At 36.8% G+C, this 22,756-nt stretch overlaps 1 protein-coding gene and 1 long non-coding RNA gene across 2 annotated transcripts in view; one reads left to right on the forward strand and one right to left on the reverse strand.

The window, feature by feature from the left end:
- Arl6ip6 (ADP ribosylation factor like GTPase 6 interacting protein 6) overlaps positions 1-4,756 on the forward strand; it is a 32,859-nt gene extending 28,103 nt beyond the window's left edge. The window contains exon 4 of the mRNA XM_031370280.1: positions 4,559-4,756. Coding sequence (XP_031226140.1) covers positions 4,559-4,598 — 40 coding nt within the window. The 3' untranslated portion in view covers positions 4,599-4,756. The remainder of the gene's footprint in view (positions 1-4,558) is intronic.
- A 1,536-nt stretch (positions 4,757-6,292) lies between these two features.
- LOC116091988 lies at positions 6,293-21,918 on the reverse strand. Its single transcript, XR_004119135.1, has 2 exons — positions 21,819-21,918; positions 6,293-6,657 (listed from the first exon to the last, which is right to left on the reverse strand). It is a non-coding gene; the product is annotated as an uncharacterized LOC116091988 (long non-coding RNA).
- Positions 21,919-22,756: the final 838 nt, after the last annotated feature.

The raw sequence follows: 22,756 nt of genomic DNA on the forward strand, positions 1-22,756 counted from the left end.
GGACGTACACCACTCTGCACGGTAGATATTTTCAATGCTAGCGCTAGCCTTATTTTAATATTGTAGAACTGTGTGTGCAAGAAGTGTACGGGTCTAGGCCGAGTTTACGCTGACCCGGCGTTCAAATTCACCTAGGAGTTTAACGGCAAGAGTTCGAATGAGATGATAGCAGCGGTATTAAATGTAAAAAAGTTGCTCATAACAAAAGGAATCAGGGTTGAAAAGGATGCATTAAAAAAATCTCTCAGATGAGATAGAATCTTGATGCACATGGCTTCAAGAAGTAAGTAAGAGTGTTAAATAAGACTGCATTGTAGGGAACTACAGGTCTAGAGATCCTGGCGCAAAGGCAGGAAAATAGACAATGTTTCATATGTAGAAGTATAAATCATTCTAAAATAATGATTGCCCTAGAAAAAAAGGAGCCACAAGCAGGCAGCAGTCAGGTGCTGCCCTGAGGGTCTGTCCTCAGTGCAGGAGAGGGAAGCATTGGGCCAAAGATTCGGAGATTCGAAAAAGGCCTTCAAGACAATGGCATGGCCATGGCGGGAACTCTGATTTGGGTGACGTGACTAAGCTCACAGGCCGGTTGTGGTGGTGCATGTCGGTAGGATTTGCTGAGGAGGCAGAGACAGGCAGATTCCTGAGTCATACAATTGGTGTGAGAGATAGATTTAAACTGAAAGACAAAACAAAAGCTGATTTAAGTTGCCCTGCTGAAAAGTTGCTTGTAAAATGGGTCAGAAGCTTAAGTTCTAAATTCTTTGATTGGTTTAAATATATAAGATTTGTGTAGCTGTTTCATTTGGTTTTTAACTACTCTTAAAGGTATAGATATATTCTGTATTGGGTATGGTAAAACGTTGTAACTGAAAGCTAGTTTAAAGCTGGTAACTCAGGTAACATGTGGCTTATCAGTTGGCACCATGATTTTACTTACTAGAGATCTGGCATACTCTGAGAATTTGTCTCAAAATAACCCAGGCTTGCTAGCTTCGGTTCAGAGGCAGAGAGACACTTGAAGGGCTTTGTAGCGTGAATGTGGTGGTTTTGATATTGATTTTAGAGAATGTAGATTGTTTAAAATTGGGTTTTGCTTTTTTAAGCAGCAAAATTGCCCTTAGAATCTTTTGGGTATAACTCAGGTGGTTTGCTCAGTGAAATATTTACATTTGAGTTAATGCAAAAGTGCAGAGAGGATCCTGTAAAGCCTGAGAGGCATTCCTTTTGTTTTACAAACCAGGCCTAGGGAAGTCTTCCTGGCCTCACCTCTCCCTTACCTCAGAGAAACTGTTTTTGAGACAAAACCAGTGTACTCACAGTTCTATAGGTGTGGTTCAAAGTAATTTTAAACTTGGGGTTTATGGAGAGTCAAAGTCATGGAGTAGAGTTATTGTGTTTTAAGAGGTTTTCCCCTCTACATCCTTGTAGTTTTAAATGACGTTATTTGTCTCTGCACAGATAATTAAACTACGTGCCAGTCACTGTTTTTAAAGTGCTAAAATCAAACTTTTAATTTACCAAAATATATATATATATAGCTCAGAGTTTACAATTGCTTAGAGTTGTTCCTTTTTAAATATTACTAATTCTCAAATTTTAACAATTGTTCATGCATATACAACTAAAGTTAAGAGAAAGTACTGTTCCTTTAAAAAAACTGTCTTTTAAATATCTTAAAATGCCTGGACAAGACCCTTAAGACAATGATACAACAAATTGTATCCCAGGCAGATTACAGACTTTACACAAAAACTATTGGTCATATAATGTGATTCTTTGTATCATCAAAATGGTAATAGCTTAAGATGATAATTTGGTATTTTTTAAAAAAATATTTCTGATTTTAAAAAATAAAAATGAAATATGCACATGTAACTATAGATACCTTTTCAATTTTTCTAGTTAAAATGGTCTTAACAAGAAAAAAACAAAAAATGTAGTCATTGCCTACATTAATTTTCTATGTTTGGTGTTCCTAAATAGATTGGAACATATTATAAAACTGACTATTACAGTCAGGCATTTGAAATGTTTTGTTAACAATCTAATGTTATCCATATTACTGAGATAAGTTATATTTCTCAGAGACAATATTTACTCAATGTGCATTTTGCACTTTGAAAATCTTAATTTTTAATATTAAAAGAAGGGGGAATATGAAACCCACTTCAAAAGCATTTTGTTTTTTGCTTGTTTTGAAAAGCATATTTCATTTTTTGCCTCTTTTAAGGTATGCCTCGCTTTTTGCTTGATTTAAAATATATATAATTTTTTGCAGTCTGATACTAAAAGTCAGTCTGCTATGGATCGCCATTGTCATCCACATATTTTCAATTTTTATGCCGTGATGGAATGGTGTGTCACTCCACTTATTAACGCATATTATCTTCATCCCACTTTATTCTGGGGCAGAAGGTCTGTGTATATATTTTCCCAGAAAGAGGATGGAGCATGCTGGCTCCCAGAAAGATTAATTTGCCAAGTGGATTCAGAGCCACAACTCTCTTAATAAACGTATATAATTGTATATAATTGTATAAAATTATATATAATTGCTGAACCCCTCATGTAAAGGAGAGCCTTTATTGGAAACCCTCAACTTGGCTCCGTGTCCTTTTGTTCTCGAACTCTGTGTTTCAGGTCGCCTTTCTCCCTTCGGTCGAGACAGAACCCGGTTCATGAAACTGCAGGTCAGTTTCAAAATACAAGTCACAAGACTTAATAGCCCTAGTAGCTTTGCTTCTTAAAATGATTGTTGTTGTTGTTTATTGGCTTTTTCATACAATATATTTTGACTTTATTCTTTTCATACATACCCTACCCTCAACTCTTTTTCCACCAACCCTCAACCATCCAACTTCATGTTCTGTCTTTCAGAGTGAAAAAGATATCTGTTGTTTGTTTGAATGACTGTTTTTTACTCTCAGCCATTTTACATTTTCCTTCTACCTTTTCCCTTAAAGGACTCTTAAGTTACAAAGATATATTCAAATTGTAAAAATTATTTTATCTCCTCTCTACCTGTGTAAAGCACCATTCCCATTATCACCCCAATTTGAATGGATCCTTTCATATTCTTTGTGTGTAGTGGCAAGATAAAAGGTATTATAGTCAATTTTTCAGGCACAAGGTAGCCACCTCATTTATAATGTAGATACACAGGACATATAATACACTATTTCTCTAGAACACCATGTCTTAAGAACTAGCAGTCTCCTTTGGAATATGCCCCTTAATTCTCCACACCTAGTGTTGGATTTCAATATAAACCATGTATGGAGGAAAGTTAGCCTGAGGTTACTTTTCTTAGACCAAGCTCTCTTCTGTCCACAGTGACTGCAGTAAGAATAGAGAGGTGTGATTCAAGTCAGCCAATTTCTTGGATTTTTTTTCAGTTTGATTCTAAGATCTTGAAACTGGGAGACAGGATCCCAGGAAATGCTGGCAACCATGTGAACCAAGCTTAGTACAAAAGGGTAAAGGTGAGATGAATACTTCTAATGTTAATCTCATGATTCTTGAAAATGTAATGACAACCTGCCATTCTTGAAACTTGGTTGCAATGTTTTGATACATTTGTTTCTGCTGTTTACATAGGCTTTTGTCATTTGCACCACAAAGTCAAGATGGAGTCACCCAACAGCTGGAATCATTCAGCTCTATTAGATGTCAGGCCATGAGTAAACCTATGTCTGACGACTAGTCTCGAAGACTTCAAAGGAGATATTAGTGTCAAGCCAGCTACCAATTATAGTGCTTCATCAGGAGTTTTGATCCCAAATTGAGTTAGACATCCTTTCAATGCTACCACAGTTTTGTACTGTCAAAAATTAGTCTCTAGTTATATAAATATTAAATCTAATATTTAATATATTAGTTTCCCAGTTTCTTTAACTACTAAATGGAAAAAATACTAAGCCAAGACATTTTGAACTGAAGACACTGCAATAGTGTTTGTAAGACCTGGATAAGACACTTAATATAATTTGTAATTTCAAGTATATTTATCAAGACGAGCTGAAAATGAATGAACTAAGAATGAATATCAAGACAGCAAAATTTCATTTTTGTATACATAAAAACCAGAAAGATTGGAAATGCAAGGATGTTATTAATCAGTGTAGAATGGAATTTTATGTTTGTATATATACATATATGTATATATACACACTATCAAATACTAAAAATGGATTCTTTGAAAAATAGAACTCTGGCTAAATATATTTAAAAGGTTTTCAGTGTATTTTTACGTTTCTGTTAACTTTCTTGACATGTTAATTAGAATCCTATGTCTCAGGTAAAACCATCTGACCACGGAAAATAAGATTTAATTGGCATACCTAGTTGCCTAGAAACCAAGAAGATGTTTGAAGGTAAAGTGTAAAAAAGCAAGTAGTCAAGCACAGTATGCTCACTAACCCACGGATAAAAGCCTGATAACCTCAGGTGGTAGACAGCATAAACTACGCTTATATCCCTGGAAAGAGAAGCACGGGCTTTTAAAAACATTTTCTTCATGGTTTGTTGCTTCTGTTCTGTTCTGTTCTGTTCTTAGCTTACCCAGTCTGCTGGACTCTTGTGAGCCTTCAGTTTGATGCTGTTTCTCATGGAAGTCTTGGAACACTGGTCTGCCCAGAACTTGAGATGATTGCCACAACCACGCTTCTTCAATCAATTTTTTTTTCTGTATGTTCTAAACAATGGATTGATATTGATAGATAAATTGATAAAATGATACATTTTATACTTCTTTAGTTTGCCAATATTCTTAAACTTTTTTGTTTGTTTTAGCAGTCTGGCCTCAGCCTCATGAGGGCTGGGATTACAGGTATGTGCCACCATGCCTGGCAATCCCTGCCAGAACCTTTTTTTTGTTTTGTTTTGTTTTTGAGACAGTGTTTCTCTGTGTAGCCCTGGTTGTCCAGGAAGTCACTCTGTAGACCAGGCTGGCCTCGAACTCAGAAATCCGCCTGCCTCTGCCTCCCAAGTACTGGGATGAAAGGCGTGCACCACCACCACCTGGCTTAAACTTTTTTGTTTGTTTGTTTGTTTTCGAGTATTCTTAAACTTTTTATTCAAAACCAAAGCTTCCTGGTCCTTATTTTCTCTGCTGAATTAATTCAAACAAGTTACATGCATGAGTTTATTACAGAACAATAAGAGATAAGAGCAGACAGTGGACAAAGAAAACATTGCAGAGGAAAAACATAGTAAGTGGACAATGGCGACAGAATTGTGCTGGCTTAATGCTGAGGTAAACCTTGTATGTTGTCTGGAGTGCAGTTTTTTTGTTTTTTTTTAAAGGATGTCAAAATATGGAGAGATCTCATATTTCTAACTTAATGACAAAACTGAAAATGTTAGAAAAACAAAAAATACCCCAAAAAGAATAGATGGCAAGAAATAAATTTATGACTCAAATTGATGATATAGAACAAAAACATGACAAAATATCAACAAAGGGAAGAATTGTTTCTTTGAGAAAGTCAACCTTGACAGTCCATTACCCAGATTAACCACAAACAGACGATCCAAATTAATATTAGAAAAGGAGACATTACAACACAACAGAATCACAGGAACATAATTTTAAAATCTGTAGTTGTAACTGGAGGGATGGCTCAGCTACTAATAAGAACTTGTTCTTACAGACGAGCCAGGTATGATTTCTTAGCAGTTCATAACCACTCCATAATTCCAGTTCCAAGATGATACAGACATACATGTAAGCAAAGTACACTCGGGATATAAAATAAAAGTATTTTTTTTTTTCTTAAGAATCTATATCCCACCAAACTGGAAACCTAAAAGAAATGGATAAATTTCTTTAAATATGTGGTCTACCAAAGTTAAATCAGCATCAAATTAGCAATTTAAACAGACCCATACTCCTAAGTGAAATAGAAGTAGTAACCCCCTCTCCCCACCCCTAAGTCAAGGACCAGATTTAGTGCAGAATTCTATCACACCTTTGAAGATGAACTTATGCCAATATTTCTCAACTTATTCTACAAAATAGGCACTGAAGGAACATTTCCTAATCTTTTTGATGAAGCCACTGTTACTTTTATTGCAAAACAACACAGAGACCCAACCAAAATAATTATGACCAATATTTCTTAAGAACATGGATATGAAATTTCTCAATAAGGTACTTACATATCAAATCCAAGAACACAGCAAAAAAGATTATGATTGTTATGTTGAACACAGCAAAAACTAGCGCTTGGAGTTCTTAGGAGAAAAGAGCAATGACCCATGTAGAAAGATTTAAATGGACAGACTCGGATTTATGGAGAAAAGGCAGTTTTATTTTATAGGTTGGTATATTTAAAGGAAGAGTGGTGTTACTGGGATTGTGAGTCCTTATCTAGAGCTTTAGAGGTAATGAGAGATCAAACCTACCTCCTGAATATACTTCTCTCCAAAATACACTTAGAGGCACTTTCCTTCTGGCTGTCAGATTGGCCTGCAGTATCAATAGGGAGATGCAAACGCCAAGGGGAGGATTGAGTTACAGATGGTTTCTGAATTTAGGTTTGACCTTGATAAAAACTTTATAGGCTGTAACACAGTCAAGTTGGCTTCATCCCACAGATGCAGGAGTGGTTCAACATACATACATCAATAAATATAAACCACCACATAAACAGCCTGAAAGACAAAGAACACATGGTGATTTTTTTTTATTGGTTTATTTGTTTACATTTCAAATTGTTGTTCCCCCTTCTTGGTTTCCCCTCTGTAAACCTCCTATCCCACCCCCCACCCTACCCCACCCCTCCGTCTCTATGAGGGTGCTCCCCCACCTGGCCTCCTGCCTTGCCTCCCTAGCATTCCCCTAAACTGGGGCATTGAGCCTCCACAGGAGCAAGGGCCTCCCCTCCCATTGATGCCAGGTAAGGCCATCCTCTACAATAAACACAGCTGGAGTCATGGGTTCCTCCATGTATATTTATTTGGTTGATGGTTTAGTCCCTGGGAGCTCTGGGGATCTGGTTGGTTGATGTTGTTCTTCCTATGAGGTTGCAAACCCCTTCAGTTCCTTCAATCCTTCCCTTTACTCCTCCATTGGGGTCCCCATGCTCAGTCTGATGATTGGCTGTGAACATCAGCATTGTATTGATCAGGCTCTGACAGAGCCTCTCGGGACAGCTATACAAGGCTCCTATCAGCAAGCGCTTCTTGGCATCAGCAATGGTGTTTGGGTTTGGTGTCTGCAGATAGGATGGATTCCTAGGTGGGACAGTCTCTGGATGGCCTTTCCTGCTCCACTCTTTGTCCCTGCATTTTCTTTAGACAGGAGCAATTCTCGGTTAATATTTTTGAGATGGGTGGGTGACCCCGTCCCTTAACCTGGGCCATGCCTAACCGCTGGATATGATCTCTACAGGTTCTGTCTCCCCTTTGTTGGGTATTTTGGCTAAGTGCATGGTGATCTTAAATGCAGAAAATGCTTTTGGCAAAATCTAACATCCCTTTGTTATAAATGTTCTGGAGAAACTAGAGATAAAAAGGACATTATCCTCAACATAATACATGTAATTTACAGTAATCCTGCTGCCAGTACTAAGCACAATCTCAAAGCATTTCCACTAAAATCAGGAACAAGACAAGGATGTCCACTCTCTATCTTTTCAACAGCTAGAATAATATGAACTGCAGGAGATGGAGGGAGTATAAGGAAAGAAAGAATTTAAAGTATACTTGTAGATGATATGATTTGTATACATAAAATACTATAAAAATTCCATGAGGGAACTTTTATAACTCATACTTTAAGCAAAGAATAATCCAAAATTAATATATAAAATTTAGTAGCCTTTCTATATATTGATGATATGCTAAGAAACAAACTATCTTCAAAATAGCCTCAAATAAAATAATATAAATTATCTTTAAATAAGTCTAGCCAAGCAAATAAAAGTAAAGTTAATTTTAAGACATAGAAGTAATAAACTGAAGATAACACCAGAAGATGGACGATGGCACAGGAAATGGTTTTCTGAACAGGACACTGATAGCACAACCACTAAGAACAATTAAAATGGGACCCCAATGAAGCTGAAAATCTTCTGTATGCCAAAGGACACCATCATTCAGGCAAAGGAACAGCCTACATAATGGGAAAAGATTTTAACCAATTTTACGTCTGATAGAGGGTTATACCTAAAATATATAAAATACTGAAAAAAATTAAGAAAACTCAGTTAAAGTTGGGGATACAGAACTAAACAGTCTCAAAAGAAGAAGAAACACAAATAGCTGAGAGATGAAGAAATGTTCAACATCCTTAGCCATCAGGGAAATGCAAGTTCAAATTACTTTAATATTTCATCTTACTCCAGTAAGAATTGCCAAGACCAATAAAACAAATGATAACTCATGCTGGCAAGAATGTCATCTATTGCTGGTAGGAGTTTAAATTGTACAGCCACTATGGAAGTCAGTACTTGTTGCTTTTATTCAACTGACATAATTGTTTTCTTGGAGGCTTACTTCTGAATTAGTTCACCCTTTCTAGTTCTTTTTGAACTCTGACTGTCTGGTTCAGCTCAGCTGTTTGGGCTCAAACTCATCTCCCAGCTGACTGACTCAATCTGACTTTTTCTCAGCTTCACACTTAATTCCTCTCTTGGCCTCAAATGAACTCTGGCTATTTGTTCTAATCTGGTGACTCCATATTCTCTGGCTTCTACTGCCTCTGTTAACCTGCATTGAACTTCATGAACTCACAAACAAACTCAGTTGTTGCACTGCACTGGATTCACAGCACTGCACTGAAGTTCAAATTGAACTCCACTGAATTCCACAGCATTCCTAACTCAAGTGAACTGCCCTGTCATTCCTGTCTGTTCTCATGAGACTTGGGAGTATCCTATCTCTCATTCATTCTGTCAAATCTTTCTCTGCTTTGCTATTTTGCCCCTCAATTAGACTTCATTTTCAAATGTTTCCTTCTATAAACTAACCTTACCTACATCATTTGGAATTAAAGGTGTGTACTAATGGTGCATCAGTATTCAAGCTAAAGCATCTGTGTTGCTGGATTAGAATCCCTCTACTGAAATCTGTGATATTCCTCAGGCAGCTGAGAATGTACCTCAGGATCCAGCTATATCACTTTTGGCCCTATATCAAGAGAATTTGACATCCTATTAGAGAGATATTTGCTCATCCATGTTTATTGCTTCTCTCTTCATAATACACAGCAATTAGAAACAGTCTAGGTGTCCATGAACTGTTGAATAGTGAAAATGTGATAAATTTATAAACTGGAATATTCAGCTATTAAGAAAAATAAAATAGGGGCTGGCGAGATGGCTCAGTGGGTAAGAGCACTGACTGCTCTTCCGAAGGTCCTGAGTTCGGATCCCAGCAACCACATGGTAGCTCACAACCACCCATAATGAGATCTGACGCCTTCTTCTGGTGTGCCTGAAGACAGCTACAGTGAATTACACTGGAGAGAGCAGGGCCAGAGAGAGTGGGGCCATCCTGAGTTCAATTCCCAGCAGCCACATGATGGCTCATGGCCATCTGTACAGCTGCAGTGTACTCATATACATAAAAATAAATAAATAATCTTAAAAAAAAAGAAAAGTAAAATAATGAAATTTGCAGATATATGGATGGAGGTAGAAAAATATTCTGAAGGAGGTAACCCAGATCCCAAAAGTCAAACATTGTATGCTTTCTCATATATGTGTGTATTTTGTAGGGTTATTTAGAGTAACAGAACTTATAGAATGAATCTCTATAGTAAGGAGATTTATTAGAATCACTTACAGGCTGTGGTCCAACTAATCCAACAATGGCTGCCTATGAATAGAAATTCCAAGAATCTAGTAGATGTTCAGGCCGTGAGCTGGTCTTCAATATACATTCAATCCCAAAGAATTAGGCGCTAATGCCAGTGAAGGAATGGATTTGCTAATTAGGGCAAGAGCAAGGAAGCAAAGAGAGCTTCTGTCTTCCATGTTCTTTATATAGGCTGCTAGCAGATGTAGTTCAGATTGAAGATGGTTTTTTCACATCTCAAAAGATCTGGACTAAAGGTTTATTTTCCCTCTTCAAACTGAGATGCCAAAGCTTTTAAGATCGGACTCCATTTTAGAGACCTTGACCTAAATTTGAACTCAGGTAAACTAACAGGCTGGTATCCAGCATTAGTTTCCAAATTGCCCCCCAACAAAACCCTAGCTCCAGTCTCTAGGCTAATCCCTAACAAGACCAGCGTTTTCAGGTTACACCCTCAAAAAGACCAGTGTCTCCAGGTTATTCCCCCAACAAACTTACATCCCAGGTTACAGGCCCACCTCTTGCCTAATGACCACTAATGAAGTTAAGTTTATGATATGACTCCCAGCACCAGTCAATTATGTTAAAGGCCACAGTAGCTTTCCAACTAGATGTTTGCACATATATTCCCTGCTTGCTGCTTACTATAAAGCCTTTCACTGATAAATATTCAGGGCTCCCTCACCATTAGAACTGTCCTGCATGATGGTGGTGTATGGGGGGGGGGTGGGCAGCCTGAGCTAGCTTGAATAGAATAAAGACCCTGCTATAAGTTGCATCAGATTGGCTCCTGTGTGTGTTTTGGGGGATCACTAACATTTCCCTAGCCCAACAATAACATGGATTAGAAGTGAATCTTCCTGATGAAAATGATTTAAGAAAAATCCCTCACAGGTGTTCCTATCCTTTTGGGTTTTAGTTAATTCAACATGTAGTCAAGTTGACAACCAAGAATAGCCATCACAAATCCACCAACTGTCAATTTCTTACACTGTATTAGTCAAGGTTCTCTAGAGTCACAGAACTTATGGTAGTCTCTATGTAGTAAAGGAATTTATTGATGACTTACAGTCTGTAGTCTAACTCCCAACAAAGTCAGCAGCAGCTGTGAATGGAAGTCCAAGGATCTAGGAGTTGCTAAGTCCCACAAGGCAAGCAGGCGAAGTAGAGTGAGCCTTCCTTCTTCCAATGTCCTTATATAGGTCTCCAGCAAAAGGTGTGGCCCATACTAAAGGTGTGTGCCACCATACCTTTAATCCCAGATGACCTTGAACTCGTAGATCTTCCTATCTTAATCTGGGATTCATAGCCACTATGCCTCAAGATCTCCATGCCAAGATTCAGGTCGGAAACTTGAATCTCTCAGCCTCCAGGTTAGGGCCACAGGTGAGCCTTCTAATTCTGGATTGTAGTTCATTTCAGATATAGTCAAGTTGACAACCAGTAATAGCCACTACACACACTATCATAACTCCTTATGTCATGATTAATTCCCAAATGAAAACAATAACAAGGTCATAATTACACCTAAACATGATATAACTATCACACATACAGTCGAAAATGCATTATATATTTAACTAGGTAATATACAGGCTAACAAAATAGATACAAAACCAGGATCCATCTTTCTGCTGCACATAAGAAACCTCAACAACAAAGACAGACATTACGTCAGAGTAAAGGGCTGGATAAAGATTTTCTAAGCAAATGGACTCAAGAACCAAGCTGGTGTAGCCATCTAATATCTAACAAAATAGGCTTTCAACCAAAATTAGAAGAGATGGGAAGGACACTGCATACTCATCAAAGGAAACACCCACCAAGATAATCTCTCAATTCTGAATATCTATGCCTCAAATAAAAAGGCACATTTGTAAAAGAAGTATTACTAAAACTTAAATCATACATAAAACCACACACATTGATAGTGGGAGACTTCAACACCCAACTCTCACTGATGGACGGGTCATCCAGTCCAAAACTAAACAGAGAAATAACCAAACAGACATTATGGCTACTAGACATTACTATAACAGACCTAACATATCTATACAACAATTTTACCCAAACACAAGAGAATATGCCTTCTTGGCACCTCAAAGAATCGTCTCCAAAATTGACCATATACTCTGTCACAAAGCAAACCTCAACAGATACAAGAAAGTTGAAATAACCCTCTGTATCTTACCAGACTACCACGAATTAAAGCTGGACTTCAACAACAGCAAAAAATGCTCTACAAATTCGTTAAAACTGAGCAATTCTACTCAATGACCACTGAGTGGAGGAAATAAAGAAATTAAAGACATTCTAGAATTCAATGAACATTAATACATAACATACTCAAACTTAATGTGACACAATGAAAGCAGTGCTAAGAGGAAAGTTCACAGCACCAAGTGCCTTCATAAATCAGTGAGATCTCATACTAGTGTCTTATCAGCACATCTGAAAACTTTAGAGGTAAAAGAAGCAAACATATAAGAGGAGTAGATGGCAGGAAATAAACTCAGGGCTGAAATCAATAATATAGAAACAGAGGACAAATATAAAGAATGAATGAATCCAAGAGCTGATTCTTTGAGAAGATCAAAAAGATAGACAAACCCTTAGCCAAACTAACTAAAAGGCAAAAAGAGAATATTAAAATTAACCAAATCAGAAATGAAAGGTGAGACATAAACAATAGACACTGAGGAAATCCAAAGAATCATTAGGTCTAACTTCAAAAACTATACTCCACAAAGCTGGAAAATCGAAAAGGACAGTTGTCTCAATATCAAATACTAAAGTTAAATCAAGATTAGATAAATTATCTAGATGGATAACCCCTAAGGAAATAGAAGCAATCATTGAAAGTCTCACAACAACAACAAAGCCTAGGCCAGATGCTTTTAGTGCAGAATTATACTGGAGAAACAGAAGAAATGCTGCCAAATTTATGTTATGAGACCACAGCCACCCTAACATCCAAACCAAGACTCAACCAAGAAAGAGAATTTCAGACCAATTTCTCTTTATGAACACTGATGCAAAAATACTCAGTAAAATCTTTGAAACCAAATCTAAGGCCACAGAACAAACATCATCCACCATGATCAAGTAAGTTTCATCTTACTTGGATACAGGTACAGGATGGTTCAGCATTCGACATTCTATCAATGTAATCCATCATAAAACAAATTAAAAGGAAAAATACCCACATGATCATCTCATTAGATGTTGAAAAAGCCTTTAACAAAATCCAACACCACTTCATAGTCTTATAGAGAGCAGGGATATAAAGAGCCTACCCAAATATAATAAAGGCAATATGCAGTAGCCAAATAGCCAACACCAAATTAAATAATGAGAAACTTAAAGCAATTTCACTAAAATCAGGGACAATAGTGTCCATTCTCTTTGTATCTATTCAATATTCTACTTGAAGTTTTAGCTACAGCAGTGAGAGAACTAAAGGAGACCAGGGAGATACACATTGGAAAGGAAGAAGTTAAAATATTGCTATTTGCAGATGATATGATAGTATATATAAGTGACCCCCAAAATTCTCTCAGGGAACTCCTACAGCTGATAAGCACCTTCAAGAAAGTAGCTGGATATAAAATTAATTAAAAATAAACAAACAAACATAAAAAATTCAAAACCAGTAGCCCTTTTATATATAAACAATAAAGGAACTGAGAAAGAAATTAGGGAAACAACACTTCACAATAGCTACAAGTAACATAAAACATCTTAGTGTAACTCCAACCAAGCAAGTAAAAGACTTGTATGACAAGAACTTAAAGTTGCTGAAGAAAGAAATTTAAGAAGATATCAGAAGATGAAAAGATCTCTCATGCTTCTAACACAATTCTTAAGAGACCTTGAATAACAACACTCAACTTCATATGGAAAAATAAAACAAAACAACAACAACAACAAAAACAGGATCTCTAAAACAATCTTGAACAGTAAAAGAATATCTGGAGGTATCACCATCCCTAGTTTCAGGCTGTACTACATAGTAATAATAATAAGAACCTGCTGGTATTGGCATGGAAACAGACAGGTTGATCAATGGAATTGAATCAAAGATCCAGAAATAAATTCACATACCTATGGGCACTTGATTTTTGACAAACCAAAATAATACACTGTAAAAAAAAGTATCTTGAACAAAAAGTGCTGGTGTAACTGGACATCTGCATATAGAAGAATGCAAATAGATTCATAATTATCACAGTGCACAAAACTCAAGTCTAGGTGATCAAAGACCTCAACATAAAACTACATACATTAAACCTAATAGAAGAGAAACTGAGGGATATCCTTGAACACATTAGCACAGGAAACAACTTCCTGAACATAACTCCAATAGCTCAGTCACTAAGATTAACAATTAATAAATGGAGCCTCATGATACTGAGAAGCTTCTGTAAGGTCTAGGAGTCACCTCACAAGCTATATGAACACTGATCTCAGTCAGACAGGGGTAGTTTATTGGGCATTCACCCCAGGATTGATCAATCAGGGCCACAGACCAGAGCTCAATATAACCTCAAACCAAAATCATACAGAGCTTTTAAGCCTGAAATCCATAAACATCTGTGTCAAGTTATTTCATCAACCAGGATTTAGGGAAAGGGGACTTCCTGAGGAACATGTCTTACTTGTACATTTGTCTTGTTCCCATTGGTTGGGGTATTCAACTGTAGCAGGGGACTTGCCTTGCCTAACATTAATTCCTTAATTTGCCAACCAGGATGTCAGTTGCCCACATACACGTCTCTTTCTGCTGAGTAGGACGTCAATTCCCAGGGAGGCCTTGGGAACTTAAAACCTTTAATTCAAAATGAAAGTCTTATTTCAAATGGCTTCTTAAATTGGTGCAGGTGTCTCTCTTATGTTGGGGTCCTTCCCAGGAACAGTTTATAAAGGCAAAGACCATAAAAGTTTATACAGGTGCAGGAAGTGTTGCTGGGTGGTTGGTTCCACTCTAAGCTTATTGTGGTTAACTATACAACTTAGTCTGATTTCTATTGTGATTGGTTTCCAAGAACACCAAAGCATAGAACATAACAGAATAAGTAATCAATTTGGGCATGAGATAGTTTCTTAGTAACAGTAGTAACAGCATATGAGAAAGTTTCCTTATAACAGTAATAACAGCCCTAAATGTCTGGCTAGACAGGCAGTAGTTAACCAGGCCTTATGAGACACCATCAAAAGAACAAAATGGCAACCTACAGAATGGGAAAAGATCATCACTCACCCTACATCTGACAGGGGATTGATATCCAAAATATATAAAGAACTCAAGAAACTAGACAGCAACAAACCAAATTGCTCAATTAGAATGAGGCAAAGATCTAAACAGAATTCTAGACAGAGAAGCATGTAAAAAAAATGTTCAGCATCCTTAGCCATTAGGTGAATGTAAATCAAAATGATTCTGAGATTCTATCTTATTTATACTTGTTACAATGGCTAAGATTAAAAATTCAAGTGACAGATTATGCTGGCGAGGATGTGGAGCAAGGGAAACACTCTTTTATTGCTGGCCATAGTGCAAACATGTACAGTCACTTTGGAAATTAATTTGGCAGTTTTTAAGAAAATTGGGAACAGTTATACCTCGAGACCCAGCTATACCACTCCTGGACATATACCCAAAAGATGTTCCACCATATGACAAGGACACTTGCTTAAGTATGTTCATAGCAGCTTTATTAATAATTGCCAGAAACTGAAAACAACCTAGATGTTCTCCAACTGAAGAATGGATAAAGAAGATATATTACATTTATACAATGGGGTATTAATCATATGAAACTGTCCTGCAGTTTCATGAACTGGGTTTTGTCTCGACCGAATGGAGAAAGGAGACCTGAATCACAGAGTTTGTCAAAAGGACAAGAAGTTAAGTTGAGGGTTTTTAATCAAGGCTCGTTTACTTGGGGATGGTTTGAGTTTATATAGGCAGGTAAGAACTGAAAGCTCTAGAAACAAAATATTTGTACAACATAAACATTGAGAAGTCAGGGAAGAGTCAGGAGGGAGTCACCAACGGCTTAGATGTCCTCAGGCAATAGGTGTCACAGGCATAGTTGTATCTCAGCATGAACTTCTCGGGCAACTTTTTTTAGAGATAAGCTAATAGTCTGTAGAAGGTCTTTCGGCTTAATTCTCTAGGTGACCACCTCAGACAAAAGCCACCAAAGACCTGAGACTAAACTGGACATAAAAAACAACACTCATGTATTAAAAACAATAACATCATGAAATTTGTAGGCAAACAGATGGAACTTAAAAAAATCATCCTGAATGAAGTAACCCAAACCCAGAAAGACAAACAGTATATATTCACTTATAAGTTGATATTAACTATAAAGCACAGGATAACCATGCTAAAATTCACAGACCCAAAAAGGAGGGCCCTAGGGGTGACACTTGAATCTCATTGAGAAGAGGAAATAAAATAGGTTGGGGGAGGGGTGGGAATGAGAAGAAGAGGGATCAGGTTGGGGGAAGACAGAGCGAGAGAGTACAGTGATAGACAACTGGAATGTGGGTGTGGGCTTCTCTGGAATGATCTAGAAACCTAGGGCAATGGCAACTCCCAGGAATCTATGAGGATGACTCCTAGCTATGGGTGACATGGAGCCTGAACTGGCCATCTGCTATAATCAGGCAAGACTTCCAGTGAAGGGATAGGGATGCCAAACTAGCAGCAAACCTTCAACCTACAATTTGTCCTGCTTACAAGATGTGCAGGGGTAAAGATGGAGCAGAAATTGAGAGAATGACCAATCAGTAACTGGTCCATCTTGAGACCCATGCTATGAGAGGCAACCCAGCTCTGTTAATGGTACTCTGCTATATTTGCAGACAGGAACCTAGTATAGCCATCATCAGAGAGGCTTCACCCAGCAAATGATAGAAAACAGATGCAGAGACCCACAGCCAAACATTAGGCAGAGCTTGGGGGAAGCCTGTGGAAGGGTGGGGGAGGATTTTAGGAGCTAAAGGGGTTAAGGACACCATAAGAAAACCTACAGAATCAACTAACCAGGGACCATAGCAGCTCACATAGACTGAACAGCCAACAAGAGACCATGCATGGGACTGACCTAGGCTCTCTGCACATGTATAACAGTAGTACACCTTGGTCTTCCTGTGGGACTCCTAACAGTGGGAATAGAGATTATCTTTGACTCTGTTGCCTGCCTTTGGGATCTTTTCCCCTATGGGGCTGCCGCTTCTATCCACAATAGGAAAATAATGTGCCTAGTCTTACTGCAACTTCATATGCCAAGGCTAGTTGATATCAATGGAAGAGGAATGGATGGGGGATAGAGGGCTGGGAAGAAAAGAGGGAAGGGAAATTTGGCAGAGATGTAAATTAATTAATTAATTAATTAATTAATTAATTTTAAAAGCTCCAAACAACAAAACTATAATAAAACAGAGATTGCTGAGGGAGATGAGAGATTGATCAGTATACCACCACAAGAGCTCTTTCTGACAACTTCTCTAACTCTCTGCCTATTCAAAAAAAAAAAAATGATGCACTGAACCAATCACCTATGAGAACTGGTTGTCTTCATGAATTCTCAATGGAATGAGAAATGGTTTTTGGAAGCAAAGTTATCACAGGAAGTAGTAGTTTTTGCATTTATTGAAAAGATTGATTCTGAAACATTTTTTTCTGTCATTATGCTATTTAATTATCATTTGCTTTCTTTGTTAACGAAGTGTAAACTTGTGAAAGTTTTTTGATGGCTTGTTTCATATATTTTTCATTGTCATATTTAAAATATCTTTTTATTATGGATGTGTTCATTTTTAATTTTTTTTGCTTTAAAAACCACTTTGTTCGTCTTACTTTGTGTTAGTCTTCATGATGTTTCAATTTGGATTTATTTTCTACAGAGCTAGGCAGGCGATCAGCCAACTCTTTAGGGCAAATACAAGGATTTATTTAGTCCTGGTGTTAACTTTGAATAGAAGACACATGCACATCATTTGTGTTCCCAAGACACACACTGACACTATGTTTTCTTATTCCAGGAAGGTCTCTTTCCAGATGAACCCATCAAGAAACTCTGCCAAATTTTGCCACATAGTCCCTGAGTTCTTGGGTAGCTCTTCCAAGCTGGCCAGTCTCCTTGATTATAATTTTCCTTTAATAGTTGAGCACAGTAACTGTCATGTATAAACAGTACAAACACTGTATTTACTACATTCAGTGTTAAGGCCAAGACCTTCCAGTTATACCCATTATTCTGTTTTGACATGCTGTTTAATTGCTACACTACAAATGACTTTGAATAGCCATTTTAATACTTAAAGGATTGCAAATATGAGAAATTTAAAAAGCATGTTATGTATGACAACAAGAGAATTCATGTAGAAGTTTCTAATTTAAGTACCTGGTCATAAGATCTTGCTTTCTACTTAGCAGTCCTGCTCGCTTTGGCTGCCACTTTAATGGCCAGCTGGGCTTCTTGTTCGATTTATTGACCACAGTGTTTCTGATATTTCATGTATAGAACATGAGCATTACTCAACTATGTTCTCATTGATTTAAGAGCTAACTTCTAAATTAAGACTTCTGTGGCCATTTCAAGTTATGTGTTCCATCAAGTAAACAGGAACACTTGATGTTATAGAGCTGACTAGCTCAGCTCATGATCCATGAATGAGGAAACAAGTTAATGCAATATACTGGGAGTCAGAAGAAATATGACCAAAAAAGGTTGCTTCCATGGTATATTCTCCTATTGTGTTCAATTAGTCAAACATTATGACTTTATGTGAACAGAGGCACAAATCCCTCAAAAATGAAGATTCGGTTATATACTGGATAAAAACATTACACATTTTAGAATGCTGGCTCAGGGTCTAGGAACCATATTATACATACTGGGTAAATTAAGTCAACTGCTAAGCTATGTTGTATAGACAGTTTCAAAATATTTGTTTCATATTACTTCTCATCCTATGCTGTTTGAATTTTAACCAATGTATGTTTTTTTCTCTCAATTTCTTTCATTATTATTTGTAGAGTTTTTGACCCTGGCTAACTGCATTGTACTGCTTAGGCAACAGAACACTGTGACAGTGTTGTTGTTAAGACTGAAAAGGAATGAACGTAGCTTGAGAACTTCAAATGCACTGAACCTGTGGTTGTCTTCATGAATTCTCAGTGGAATGAGAAATGTTTTTTGGAAGCAGAGTTTTCACAGGAAGTAGTGGTTTCTGCGTATATTGAAAAGACAAAGGAATATACTGTAACAGGCATTTTGTTATTTGACTGTTACACTCTTAAATTCACTTGAATCTTAGGAAAATCCTTATTTATGAGAGGTAAGCCTCCATGATCCAAGATATTAGACTCTAAAATAAAAATTTAACTGACATGTAAGACACTGATGTGTTGTTGAAATAAGGTTAAGCATTGATCTGCTAAAACGCAGATCATTTTGTCATGGTTAAAGCTTTTAGAATCTCTTCAAGCGTTTTGAAGGCACAGGATTGTTATCCATGGTCGCACTCCTGCACATTAGCAGATTTGAACTTCTTTCCCTACCTAACCACAACTCAGTGCTCATTAGTAGTTTTTCCACCTAACTCCACCCTAGCCTCAAAATTAGAAACTTTCTTCTTCCAGCCAGATTCTCCTTCAATGTAACTTTAGTGCCACCCACTGTATGATTCTTTCTAGTCTTAGAATCACGAGCTTCACAATAATGGTGACAAAGCGTACATTTCTGAATGGCTGTATTATGAAGGGGCAGGAGTAGTGTACATAGCAGCTTCTTTAGTGGTCAGGCTGGAGACAGAAGAGACTAAGATCAAACTTTGCTAAGGCAGGGTGTCTGACTTTCTTTCTTTCTCCCCCCCCCCCAGCTCTCTTTTCTTTCTTTCTTTTTCTCACTCTTTTTCTCTCTCTTTCTCTTTTTGTTTTGTGTTTCTCTAAATTTTCTATCAATTCTATAAAATACTCCCTCGCTATATAACAGAATTATTTTCTATCTAAACTAGCTAAGGTTAGATTTTTAATTTCTTTTGCGAGTATAAGATAGTTGTATCATTTTCCCCTTCCTTTTCTTCCCTCCAAGTCCTCTCATAGATCCACCCTTACTCTCAACTGTTATCTTTGTTCATTAATTGTTATATAAATATTGTTCCTAAATGCAACATTCTGAGTACATAAATGTATTCATATTAAATTTATAATATATTTTATCACATATATTTTATTATACACTATACTATATGATATAGTATATATAATATTTGGTTATATATAAAACAAATTATGCACTTTAGTACACATATGTGTACTAAGTAAAATTTTCATTTAAAATGTATAACATACATGTATATACATATGAGTATACACATTTAAAAAATATATATACATATATGTACACACACATACATAATTTAAGTGAAAAATTTTCATCTGTTTTGACAATGTTCCCTCCCTCCAAGAACCAAAGACTATCTAACAAAACCTCAACAGCAGGCATGAGAAGTCTGGATGGTCAGTCTTCCAAAACATGATAGGATATTTGCCCTTGGTTGTCTCCAGAGGTGGAAGGCAAGTCTCTATTGCTAAACACATCCTGTACTTCACACACAAAGTTTATAAGGCCCTGGGCTGGAACTGACCTGAAAGCCTCCTCTCTGAAGACTAGCTTGTATGCTGTCAGAAGGTGCCATGCAAGCTTCCAAAGGAGGGGAGCATCCAACTGTTCTAGCTTGCTATGACACCTATAAATTACAACGACCAGAATGGCATGATAGCCTTCATAGTGCAATATTAACACACACACACCTTGGTGGTAACTCTCTAATTGGACTTAAGACCTGTTAACCAAAAGGAAAATCGTGCCTGGTACTGAAAACCTAGCCAACTCCCCACAACTAATGAAATCATGGATCTTGGGAGGAGAGTGTAGAAAATTAGATTTTAATGTTTAAAATCAAGAATGAAGCACTCATAATTTTTTACCTCTCCACTATTACTCTTTCACATTTTTGTATCTTTTGTATTTGTTCACATATATGTAAGTGTACATGTATGTACAAGTGTGTAGGTGTGTACATGTGCATGGAGATCAAAATTTAATGTTGGGTGTTTTTTTTCAAACATTATTCACCTTATTTTAAAATTTGTATTAATTTATTTAATGCATGTGAATGTTTGCCTACATATGTGTATATGCTATACATGGGTGCCTGGTACCCACAGATGTCAAAGGAGGTTGTTAGCTCCCCAGTAACTGGAGTTACAGATGGTTTTGAGCCACAATGGGTGTGATGGGAACTGAACCCAGGTCTTTTTGCAAGACCAACAAGTGTTTTTAAACTCTCTCTAACCCCCTCCACTCAAGTTCTTATTTTTATTTTTATTTTTGTTTTTGAGATTGTGTTTTAATTATATTTCTCCTTACTTTTCCTACCTCTGAACCCTCCCATATATCCCTTCCTTTTCTCCTTTAAATTTGTGGCCTCTTTTTTCATAAATTGTTATTAAGTACAATTAACAAATGCATGTATATGTACATACATAGGTATTCCTTAGTGTAACTTCCTGACTCCGTACAATTTTATTTGTATGTACGTTTCCTGGGCTGACCATTTGGCAGTGGACAATGAATTGGTGTGCTCTTCCCTAGGGAAGACGACTTTGTCCCCTAATTACCTATAGTTCTTTGTCTAAGGTTGAAGCCACATGGTTCATCATCAGTTTGGCTTATTCCTTGTCCAACTCAAATTTAGGTAGTCATGTTTCCACCTTATTTTTTTGAGGCAAAGTCTCTTAAGACTGGAGCTTGCTGATTTGGCTGCACTGGCTGGCCTGCAAGCACTAGGGATTCTCTTGTCTCATCTCCCAAGCACTGGGATTACAAGCATGCAAGACCTTCTATGTGGCTACTGAGAATCAAATTCAGGTTCTCATGACTGGGCACCAAGCATTTTACTGACTGACCTATCTCCTCAGCACTACAAACCTGGAGAAAACTCATCATGATATTTTTCACTTGGACTTTTCTCTTCTCTTCTCTCTCTTCTCTTCTCTTCTCTTCTCTTCTCTTCTCTTCTCTTCTCTTCTCTTCTCTTCTCTTCCTTCCTTCCTTCATTTTCTTTTCTTTTCTTCTCTTCATTTCTCTTCTCTTTTCTTTCCCTTTTAAACAATATAAGTAAAAAGCATCATATGTTATCCAGATTTACTACAATTACTTAGCTCTCTAGAGACCTTTAGGGTCCCTTCTTTATGTATGCAATACCTAGAGGCTTAATCTTACAAAGTAATTATTAAATGTTTGTGACATTTATTAAATATATAATATGTGTGTAGAATTACAGTAATAAGATAAATAAAAAAAATAAATTTGGAAGAAATGGCTTTATATTTTGTGTACCTTTTACAAATGAGGGGCTATAAGAATGCTTACTATGAACACACTAAACATTTCCTACACTAGTATAAATATGTTTATACAATACTTACAATTCATTTAAAATATAAAGATAAAAGTAATGTGTAGTAAACATACATTTTAAACAAAACATATTTTTTATGTTTAGATATGACCATTTATAGTGCCACTAGACTGAGCACATCAGTGAACTGAGAATGTAATTCATTTCTATTTTTATAAATTAATATTGTAGAACAAGTGTTAAAATAAAACATTTTTAGTGTTTTATTTAGAATTTATACAAAGATATAAAGACATAAATAATACAAAACAAAAAGTAACTTCTCTGGATAAGGAAGAATCCAACAGTGTGAGAAGCTTCATCAAAGATCAGAGTGATGAAATGATATTAAATTCTCCTAGATACTGGGATTTGAAAAAATTATAATAATACCCCAGAAAGCCATAGAAATTGGTAGAAAAATATCAGCTGTTTGACAGTAATTAAAACCTGATAACACAGGAGG

This window comes from Mastomys coucha, unplaced genomic scaffold (assembly GCF_008632895.1).
Source record: "Mastomys coucha isolate ucsf_1 unplaced genomic scaffold, UCSF_Mcou_1 pScaffold15, whole genome shotgun sequence".
In the NCBI taxonomy this organism is placed as follows: Eukaryota; Metazoa; Chordata; class Mammalia; order Rodentia; family Muridae; genus Mastomys; species Mastomys coucha.